Source organism: Schistosoma mansoni, chromosome W (genome assembly GCF_000237925.1).
Source record: "Schistosoma mansoni strain Puerto Rico chromosome W, complete genome".
NCBI lineage: Eukaryota > Metazoa > Platyhelminthes > Trematoda > Strigeidida > Schistosomatidae > Schistosoma > Schistosoma mansoni.
Genome location: NC_031502.1, coordinates 3,254,288 through 3,266,314, shown reverse-complemented (window position 1 = coordinate 3,266,314; position 12,027 = coordinate 3,254,288). Strand labels below are relative to the sequence as shown.

Here is a 12,027-nt window from a genome sequence, read left to right as displayed (position 1 = left end):
TTTTTTCTGTTCTGCAATTCAGTCATAATGCATATAGATATGGTTTTCTATACACATAAAAGTGTAAATGGTCATTTGGTGTACCTAAACAAAGTCTTAAATCTTATCAACACTGATACTCTGTTGTCACAAAATACAACAAACCTTTAGACGATAACAACTTCAAACAAAAGTTGCTGAACCCTTCTTCATAACTGTATGAACTTTTGTTAGTCTAAGGAAATTTCAATGAGTAGTTGCTTAAATTTCTTCCTTACTATCAAACTATTTATGAAAATCCGATTCATTGCAAATTTTCAGGTGTGTATTTCTTCAAGCTATAATGTGGATCTTGTTATTTAAACATTTATATTGATGAAATCATCATCTTATACAGCCTGGTTATTGTGATATCTAAAGTGTCTCTATATTGGAGCAGATTCGATAAAACTATGAAATTTTAAACATGGTGTTGATGATACCTTCTATGACAAGTAGTTGTTTATTCCATCTGTAGTTTTGAACTTGTAAATTTGTTAAACAATATCTACGGTAATAACAATCGTCATTTTCAAAGGTTTCTTCAACTAACTAATTTGAAAGGAATTTTTTCTCCACGGTTCAGAATATTTCATTGAAGGTAACATTATCACAGATAATTGGTGGTAACAGACAGAAAACTCTACTAGAGATTATTTACAGTTTAAATAGCCCAGTGGTGATATCCCAAACTGTGAAACGGTGTCATATCTTTGACTTTTACAGGGAGCACCAGATTACTCAAGAGTGAGCTAGAGTTCTCTCCCAACTAACTCAAATCAGCTTATATCTAAACACAATACGCATAAAGTTCAGTTACTTTGACGAGTAATCAAATTCTAAATTAATAGATTGTATTTCATTATCACTGAGGGATAGATAAGAATCAATTTCGTCATCGTGTTGTAATCAATCGATGTGAACAGTAAAATGTTTCTGTTTTATATAATTCTAAAATATTTTACACTTTAAATTCATTTAGTATTGTTTGTGTGAATCTTCTCGTCGATGTGTTAGGACTGCAACTGGTTAGTCTCTAATTGGCATATGTGCATACTGTGCGTATCGCCTCGATATAGCCTTAATTCACAAGCATTGTAAGCAAAGGTGGGAAGTTTCAAACAAACAATGTTAAATGAATTTAACCTTCACCCCATCGCACAAACAAGTGGCTATCAGGACTCAGTAGCTAAGTGGATAACGCGATGGCGTTTGAAGCGAGGGTACTGGGTTCGAGTCCCAGAGTGAACATCAACTGTGAGATGCAGGTATATCCATCTGACGAGTCCCAAATAGGACGAAACGCGCATCAAACTGGATTCCACTGCTAGCCACTATCCATCTTTGCTTATAATACTTTACACTTTGTAAAAAAATGAGCTATGAATCATCGATTGATTAATCTACACCCTTAATCATTTCTTTACAGTTAGCGAACATAAAAGCAATTCTTTTGGGTGATAAAAATTTGATATTTTTGTACTGTTCTCTTTTTTTTTAAACAAATTTCTCTGAAGCTTCTTACTTGAACTTCGTAGTATAATTTCTCAACCTACATCTGTTATACGCTTATGTGCTTCTTTATCAAATACAAGTTTAAATTACCAACAACTCAAAACATCAAAACCAACATCCTATTTGATATCGATTAAATCAAACGACAATTCAGAGAAACAAGTATGTATAGCATAGGTGCAATTTTGTTATAATTTTTACTGTGTGTATCAAGAAAACCTTATATATATATTCATCGAATATAGTTCAGCATTACCAATCCTATCAGTCATTAGAATTGACAACATCAAGTGTTATTCGTCAGGATTTCCTATTTTCCCCATTCTTATTTAACTTCCTCATAAACATTGTTTTAGAGATAACGAGATGATCGTCTGACACTGAATGATAGCTTGTGAATTAGGGAGTCCAAATAAAGTTAGGCTCACTCAAACAAAAGTGCAGAATCATTCAATGAAGTCACTGACTGATAAACTACGCAGTATAATTAGATACAGGTTAATTAACTGTTATCTGAAGAACTATAACAACCACTCGAGATCCACCACAGTGCCGTCGAATTATTCAGTCTTTATCATCCCTTGGATCTTAAATATACTGTGATAACTTAAACCGATGCATATATATACCATGTTCTACATTTTCTATAACTAAATGAATGTGTGAGGAACTAATAGAAACCTGTTAGTACTAAGTAATTAATTTGTTTCAGTTGAAAATAACGTAGCAATGGAAAACTCAGGATTAAACTCAGGACCTTTAAGTTATGAAAAGCTAACTCATTAACATTATATCACTAGGCTGAAATCCAGTGACTTGCATTTCCCAATCCAGTCATTTCATGATAGAGCTTACTTCTTATTTAGTGTTATCAATGAATTACTGTCATACTATTAGATTTTATTAATCATTCCCTACGTGACTGTGTTTATTCATAATTACATAATTTCTTAATTTATTTCATAGGTCATAGATCATTCAGCTCTGGTGAACTCTTCAATTGTACCAATAGCTGAAATTCAAACAGTCAGTATACCAACGGCTGCTACACAGTATAAGTTGTGTTTATTTAATTCGTGCACATGTAAGTGATGTGATTTCAATATTAATTAACATAAAAATGAGAAGAACAATCTCTTATTAAATCAGTTTTTAGGAAGTTCAACTTAACAGATTTACGATAATTTTTTTTAAATAGTTGAGATCATGAGTCAATTGAAGCTAGACCACTATGGAAAACCTGGGAGCCCTGAATGGCCGTTTCTTCCTATTGTGGGACTACTCACCAGTGCGCCTCCACGATCCCCCATCGCGAGACTCGAATTCGAGTAAGAGAGAGAGAGAGAAAGTGCGAAACCTAATGTCAATATCTAGTTATATGAAATATCACGTCCTCTTTAGTTCTTATTTTGGTACATAAATTAAGAAACTTGGAGATAGGTTTTAAAAACTATCGATATATAATAGGAACATATTATTAATTACCTGTTAAGTAAATATTCATTGACCAATTAACATATTGAAATCATCATTAACTGCCTATTTCATCCGTATTCTCTTCACTCACTTCACAAAAATCAGGTCAAATAATTTATTTACTATTAACCTAAAGATTGTTTGTGTAAAGCTGCTCAATGGAAGAAAATTTTCATTCTGAAATGAAATCAACCTAGGAAGTTTAGAATAACATCATTTGTTAGTCGCTGATATTTTACAATGAATAAAATTCTAACCTTTGAAGAATCCCATCTGGATACTGATTCTCTAACTAAACGATGGTGTTTTAAAATAAATGAATGTTACTATATGGTGGAAAAGATTTGTAGCTCAGGTGGATGATTTTGTTGGAGTTTGGTTCTCTGAGCTGGATGGTTCGGTCGTGGAGCTTTCATCGTCCTTCTGAACGACACCATCAGCAAACCTTCGGGCGCTCCACGACCAAACCATCCAGCTCAGAGAATAAAATTCCATCAAGAATGTTACTATATTTTACTGTGCAAAAACACTTCTAAGTAATCAATCCTTCCTTCAAAACTTTACTTGATATGATTTTGCTAACCACTTACCTAAGTTATCAACTCACTGAAACGGATACATTTGAATTGTATTATTCAGGATATCAGTAGTATAGCGTTATACTTAACTTAAAAGACTGTAAAATAATGTTTTCTATAATTGTTAAATCATGTAAAATTATTATTTCAGTGCCTTTACCAGTTCAAAATCCAAATGTTGATTTAATTAATGAAGAGATTAGTGAAAAATTGAATGGTTCTACTGTGAAAACGAAAATTGTACAAACAACAAATGATTATTTGATCCTTGAAATAACGTTTCCTCAAGAGTTTGGTATGTAAATAAGGATGGTTTTGATTATTAGTTATTTCATATACTGTACAGCTATTAATAATTAGTTCATAAATAAATATTAACAGATATTCTTTTGATAGTTTTTGATTAACGAATTGATTTCATCTAGATCATCAGTGAAAACTAGTAAGCAGTAGACAGCTGTTTCGTCCTTGACTGCATATCCAGAACTGAGCCACAAGGAATCGAATCCAGGACTTTCAATATTGTACGTTAATGCTTACTCTCCAGACCACCTATCCAGCATTCAATGGTGTGTATGTGTAACTTCAATCAATCCTCGAGCGATATCGTGCAAACATCTACTAGTTGCAGTGGACAACTATCTCTCATCTAACATGGTTGAACTTCATTAATCACAACTTCTTACTAGATCCTCACGAATTTTGGAGGAAACTAGACTAATCATCAGTGAATACATGATTACTATCGTTTTAGGAATTTTTAAAGGTGCTAAAATTTTCTTAATTTTTAGATAATAAATTGATTTTAGCCAGACCATTATCGAAAATCGGTGTTCTTTGCTATGAAAACTTTATAACTTCTACAAAACCTTATACTGAGAATACATTTTCACTTCTAAAGCGAATGGATCTATCACAGTATTACCAACAAGTATTTGTATAGAATAATACACAAAACAAAGTGAATGGTAATTGATAGCTAAAAGTTTCCGACTACTGCATCTAATAAACTAACATCAAGTACTCCGATTAAATGAAACAGTAGTAATCTATTTTGATTTATGAATAGATGAACACAATTTATAGTTGACATAAAAACTGACCATTAGCGATATTTGTTTATCCAATATATCATGTGCATGATATTACATCATAAAGCGAGCGAAACCTCCGTTGATCCATTCATGATACCAATCTAAACTCAACAAGAACAAAATAAGTTACTGAAACATTGTAAACTAGTGAGTACCACAGAAGACTACTTGTTTGTGTTTGAATATTCTCAATAATGTGCGCTGTGTGCTATTCAAGTCTCATGACAAGCATTTAGAGAATAACCGCTGATCAGTAATTTTTCTTCAAACTGTAAACATTAGGATCTACTGTGGTTTCATTTTGATTTACAAAACTACAAGTTATTAATCCTATGAGTCTTTGAAGTGTTGTTGTTGCAGGTTATGACTACGGTGGTATAAAATGAGTCTTCTTACATACATACATACATACATACATACATTACTCCTCTTACGCCTCACAGAGAAGCATTGGTCGCCCACTAGCACTCTCCATCCAACTCTGTCCTGGAGAATCTTTTCCAGTTCTTTACAGTTGCTTTTCATTATTTTTCATATCTGCTTCCATTTCCCGACGTAGTGTGTTCTTCGGTTTTCCTCTTTTCCGCTCCCCTTCAGGATTCCAAGTTAGTGCTTTCCTCGTAATGCAAAGTCTTCTTACATTTTGATTACAAATTTTTTTATTGTTAACTGAAAGTTATAAAGGCTGATTTTTTAAAATTCAGAATGATAATAAGGCACACAGCAATCCATTTGCCCTTACACAAAAGAAAACGTCTTTGACCATAACAGTAATCAAATAAAATGAAGTACATTAAACTTATATTTAAACATATCATGTATATTATTTATACTAATTTGATTTATATTACATTAATTATTACCATAAAGGTGATATACCACTGTTGAATTTACAAAGCTTTCCGGAAACAATCAACAAACCACAAGTTAATGAAACTGTACAAGGAATGACAGGATTTTCGAATACAATTAGACCATCCTATGGCGGTATGTACTCATATATGACCTATACACTTGCCAGTACTGAAAATGAAGTAAGTAAATATCATGAACGGTATCACGATATTTTGTAAAATCTTTGAAGTGAAAACTCATTATTTGATATTATATTGTTTGGTTGATCATTATGTTTAATTGTGTCATTACTACTTATATTATAGATTCGACAAGCATATCTCAATCTTGGCTCATCATGGTGTCCTTCTAAATTGATTAACCCTACATTTAAATATGCTGTTCTAGATGATTTTGAAACATCAACACTTAATACTGTTACAACAGAAACAGTTGCATTTTGTGGTCGACAATCTACTTTCAATTTATTTACCTACCAATTTGCTCAACTTATCTCAGTTAACACTAATCCTTATGTAAGTTAATTATTTTTGATAGAACAAGGTTTTGTATTATAATAAAGTTTTTTTTATGATCCAAAGAAATAGTTACCCTTAGCTACCAAACAAAAGTTGTTATCAGAAAATTTCCTTATAAAAGATACTACTATTTAAGCTAATCAGTAGTTGACTATACAATATGTATTGATTTCCTATCAATTAGATCATTAACTAATTAGATTATTGTAATGATAAGATTCTATATTTATACTTAAAGATCCTTACTGATATGACAGAATCAATATTATTTATAAATCATCCATTGGTTTAAGAGGAAAAAGTTAGCGCGAATAGCCAATTGACTTATTAACTTTTTGAGAATAATATACCCAAAATTGAACCAATCAACTAACAGTTATGATATTATAAATGTATGAACCAAGAGTTATTGTAAACTTATACTGTATGGCTATCAAGACTCAGTAGGTAGATGAGTGCATAACGTGATAGCGTTTGAAGCGAAAGATACTGGGTTCAAGTCCTAGAGTGAACATCAACTCTGAGATGCAGGTACATCCAGCTGATGATTCCCATATAGGACGAAACGCGCGTCGTGGATTTCATTGCTAGCCACTATCCATCTTTGCTTATTGTGAAGATTGTTATTTCTTGATAATTTTTTTTATTTATTATAACCATTTTTATTACGATCTAAATTGAAATTATATTTTTACTGTTAAACCAGCAGATATGCAACTTATCTGATTAAAATTGATTGTTTGATACTAAAACAACTGATAGATTTAAAAAAAGAACAGAAATATTTAAAATGATAATTTAATGTGTAGTGATTTTAAAATATTCCATTATTAATATGTAGAAATGAGTGATTAAAAGTTTGGTCAGAAATAAAACTAATCACAGTGGTCTAGAGGTTAAGCGCTCACGCGTGAGACTGATAGGTCCTGAGTTCGAATCTCGCGAGGCGAGATCGTGGATGCGCACTGCTAAGGAGTTCACAATAGGATGAAACGGTCGTCCAGTGCTTCTATGTTTTTTATGGCGGTCTAGCTTCAACTGACTCGTGAATTGAACTATATAATCACATAAGTGTTGGGTTAAATGGACTCAATCGTTAAGTAAGTAACATGTTAACAGTTTGAAAGGAAACGTTCTGGGTTTGATTCTACAATGAACATCAACTTCAAGATATAGGTTCATTTAGTTGATGATTCCGAAATGGGGAAAAACTCATTTTCTAGATACCTTTGTTAGCCACATTCCATACATATTTATTGGAAAAGACAATGAAAAGACAAGTTTTCCTTGAAGAATAAAGATAGTTTATTTACAGCGGGGATGAAAAACTTAGAAATAGAATTGGTTTATCTCATTCAGCAAATTTAGTTGTCCTTAGTTTCTTTAAATTTTCCAAGGAATCAAGTTACGTAAGTCATGATTGGTTTTTAATTTATTTTCATGGTACATATAGAAAGATTTCACTAAATTCAACCTGAATGCATTTAACACATAAATTACTTTTTGTCGTTAGAATGGCAACGATTCGAAATCTGGATTATTTGTTAGTTGTTTTATCGTATGATGTAAAGCCTTGCAATTGTACACTCAAAATCTAATAACCAAAAGGAATACTGGCGATCGTACCATCTTAGGTTAAGTGGACATCTAACGACCTTATATTTATAACTTCAGTTAACTCATGATATTGCGTAACTCTTATCATTTTTCATGAATGAGTGAAATAGCTATCCAGGATTTGATTGTCTAAAGAAGCGGAAAATAATCAATCATTATATTAAATGACTACGTTGATTCATAACGGTGTATATTTGTACTAATTAGAATGTATTCCATCAAATATCACTTACAATTTTCATGGTTGAAAGCGTGAGTCAATTGAAGCTAGATCACCATCGAAAACCTGGAAGCACTAGACTGCCGTTTCGTCCTATTGCGGGACTCCCCAGCAGTGCGCATCCACGACCTCACCTCGCGGGATTCGAACCCAGGACCTGTCAGTCTTGCGCCAGAGCACTTAACCGATAGAACACTGAGCTGGCATCCAATGGTGTTTATGTCTAACTCCAACCAATCCACGAAGTTGAGCAACCGTTCATCAGTTGTCTTCAGTGAGTTGATACCCCACAACAGACGCGGTTTGAACTCCACTGGTCACTCGCGAGGCGAGGTCGTGGATGAACACTGCTGAAGAGTCCCACAATAGGACGAAACGGCCTTCCAGTGTTTCCAGGTTTTCCATGGTGGTCTAGCTTCAATTGACTCACGCTTTCAACAATGAAAATATTAAATCTCCACAAAAAAACCCTTCTGACTTACAATTTTGTTTGTTATTTTCGTTTTTTTTTTTTTGAAACAAACATTTTTTTACAAATTTACTTATAGTTATGTTTTGCAATAAAAGGAAAGACGGAAAACAGTGTAAATTTCCTATACAATGCTATTGGTGTAACATCTCGTTTATTGAAACAAACATTAACCTATTCAATTGATCTTACACTAAAAGATGAAAATTCGTAAGTTGATTTCTTCTTGTTAAATTAAATACTTCGTCTGAACATTTTGACGAAACTAATAAGTTTATAGGTAATAATATCATGGTTGGACATAATAGTTTCAAATAAATTGAGCATCGGGTAGAGATATAAGTAAAGATGGATAGTAGCCAGCAGTGGAATCCAGGACGCGCGTTTCGTTCTATTTGAGACTCGTCAGATGGATGTACCTGCATCTGAGTTGATGTTCACTTCGGGACTCGAACCGAGTACCTCTCGCTTCAAACGCCATCGCATTATCCACTGAGCTACTGAGTCCTGTTAGCCACTTGCTTGTGCAATCGGGTGAAGTTTAAATTCACTTGGTATTGTTTGCTTGAATCTTCCCATCGATGTTTAAGACTGCAATTGATCAGTCTCTCATTGGCATATGTGCATCCTGTGTGTATTATAAGCAAAGCCACTATCCATATTTGCTTAAAATGCTGGTGAATTCAGGTTATATCGAGGCTATACGCACAGTATGCACATATGTTAATAAGAGACTGATCAATTGCCGTGCTAAACATCAATGGGATCATTCAAATAAAATATTACCAAGTGAATTGGGTAGAGAGTTAATTATAAATATATTTTTGTTATATCCTATGAATAGAAAAATTATATTTCTGATGTTTCGTGACTGAGTGTAAACCACTTCTTGAGAGTAAATATGTAACCGAAATTTCGATGAGAAGAAGAATACTTTATATTCTTATGTAAATATTATAATAATTTGATAGATGCATGTATTTGTTTTTGTAAGTCACCTAGTTGATTATCTGAATTGTCCATAATAATAATTGTTTAAATAAAAAAGAATTCACTAAATACGAGAGTAACTTGTTGATTAGACCTTTTACAAAAGAGAAGACTAATAAACAATTATCTTTGAAGTTGAATGTATGAACCGTCGGCTAATGACTATATGGTCTAATTCTGAAATGTTTATCACGAAATCTGAAGATCCTGGATTTGATCTACTGTGGGATCGTGTGTTCACACTCTCCATGAGTTCAATACTAGAATAAAATAATTATTTAGCTTTTCCTGGTTTTCATTGTTTGCCTAGCTAAGATCAGTCAGTGATGTTAACTAAACAATGGTTTTCTAACAATAGAAAACGTTTTCAATTAGCAGAATAGTGGAAAAGCGGTAAATACAGTCAGTTAGTTCAAAGAAGGTAAAGAATGTTTTTAAGTGGTATAATGTAAACTGGGATATAAAACTTTATTCCTTGTATCAAGTAGATTTATAGAACTAGTTAGTTAGATCGCAGTACAGGGAATTACTTTCATTATCAGAGTCGCGAAAAAAAATAATTTCAAAATAAATGGAATAATCACCTACTGACTTAAATTTCATGTTACTTATATATTCTCAAGAAGCTTATTCCATTAGATTATTAACTTGGTTTTATCAATACCTGTTATCATTTTCCGAATGAGTAAAGGAGATAATAATATAAGAAGTGACTATTATCAGAAAGACATTTATCTGAGTTGACCTTAGTGAATACTTGAAAAAAACCATATGTACGATGAAATGTATATTTAAAACTTTATTTCTCTTCACAAAAAATATTGTCAGTATATTACTTACTTACGCCTGTTACCCCTCGTGGAGGAGCATAAACCGCCTATCAGCATTCTCTATACAACTCTGTCCTGGACAAGCCTTTTAGTTCTTTCCAGTTGATATTCATTCTTTCAATGTCTGCTTACAATTCCCGACGCCATATGTTCTTTGGTATTCCTCTTCTTCGTTTATCTTCAAGATTGCAGGTTAGTGCTTGACTCGTGATGCAGTTTGACGGTTTCCGAATTGTATGTCTCATCCCCTTCCACCTCCTTTCCTAATTTCCTCATCAGATGGAAGATGATTTGTTCGCTTACACAATAGGCTGTTGTTGAGTCTCTTATGTAAACAATTGTTTATAAATACTCATACTCTTTTAATGATGTTTGTGGTAGTTTTCTAAGTTTCAGCTCCATAGAGTAGAACTGTTTTGGAGTTCGTATTGAAGATTCTGAATTTGATATTGGTTGAAACTTGTTTTGAGTTCCATACGTTCTTCAGTCGTAGGAATCTTGTCCTTGCTTAGTCAATCCGTGCTTACACATCTGCATCAGATCATTGTACTTTGTCGATGATGCTGTTCAGATACGTGAAAGATTCCACATCTTTCAGAGTTTCTCCTTCAAGTGTGATTGTGTTAATGTTCTCTGTATTATATTTCAGGACCTTGCCTTTTCCCCTGTGTATGTTGAGGCCTACTGCTTCAGAGGCTTCTGTTACACTGTCTGTCTTCACCTTCATTTCTTGTTGTATATGGGATAAAAGAGCTATTTCACCTGGGAATTTCGAATCGTATAGTTGCATCCACGTTGTCAATTGTATTCCGTGTTCCCCTAAGATATGGAGGTCTTTTACATATTAATGTAATCATGTAAAAGAATCAAACACTGTGATCAGACTACGTAAAACAAAATTCATTTTGCATTTATGAATAACTGTTTCGCTAATCTTTATATGAAATACTAAATATTTCGCAACTGAATTCAATATACTTTGAGTGTGAAGTTAGTGGTCCTTAAATAGTAATCAATGGCATATTCAATTGTCATGAGAGTCAATCAAATTCAAAGTTGTAATAAGTCCGATAGTTTAACTTAATTTTCGAATATTATCCATTTAAAAGTAGTCACTAGCAAGCTCCATTTATATTGTTCATGTAACATTAAGAATTAGGGGATGAAAAATTCATAAGTATTTAGTGACTGGCTGGTAAAATCGGCTCAGTCCTACGGGGAATCAGTCGCCTAAGTGATAATATCTGAATGAATGATCTCACTTGAAAAGTCAGTTTCTTCAAAACTTCATTCGTAATAATGACCAACTACAAAAAAGGCATTTCAAAATACTATAATGAGTTAGTCATGAATTTAAATGGTTTAATCTGTTCTATTTCTATTCTATTCCATCTAGTTGGAAATTCAAATGTATTAATGTACTACAATTACTTCGTACAGATCCACGCAATATAAACGCAACAATTTTTCAACTTGAATCATTTGCTATACCACCAAGAAAGAAATTTTACGAATTGGAATATAGTTTATTCTTAGATACAGTATATATGGGAACAAAACCAATTTCCGATAATCCAGATGGTAAATTGTAGCATCAATGTATAAATGAATTGTTTACTATTTATTGATAGTTTTGTTGGCTTGACATTATGTGGGATGAATTGCTAAACTTTAAAGCTTCCGCTTCAGTTATGAATAATATCATTATTATTTATTCCAAATGAAAGTAACCACGAACTCTAAGTCAGTTCACTTAGTATTGTTTGTTTGAAACTTCCCATTGATGTTTAGCACTGCAACTGGTCAGTCTCTAATTGCGTATTGTGTGCGTATTGTCTCGATATAGC

At 32.9% G+C, this 12,027-nt stretch overlaps 1 protein-coding gene and 1 non-coding gene across 2 annotated transcripts in view; both read left to right on the top strand.

Moving 5' to 3' along the window:
* The window catches only part of Smp_153240 (hypothetical protein), a gene marked incomplete at both ends in the record, with an annotated part of 37,179 nt that extends 25,407 nt beyond the window's left edge, over positions 1-11,772 (top strand). Inside the window, 6 exons of the mRNA XM_018799938.1 lie at positions 2,500-2,617; positions 3,739-3,882; positions 5,552-5,715; positions 5,842-6,051; positions 8,440-8,570; positions 11,577-11,772. Of these exons, the coding sequence (XP_018653801.1) occupies positions 2,500-2,617; positions 3,739-3,882; positions 5,552-5,715; positions 5,842-6,051; positions 8,440-8,570; positions 11,577-11,772 (963 nt within the window). The remainder of the gene's footprint in view (positions 1-2,499; positions 2,618-3,738; positions 3,883-5,551; positions 5,716-5,841; positions 6,052-8,439; positions 8,571-11,576) is intronic.
* Positions 1,201-1,266, top strand: Smp_tRNA_02303_Pseudo_TTG.1.1. Its single transcript has one exon. It is a non-coding gene (tRNA).
* Positions 11,773-12,027: the final 255 nt, after the last annotated feature.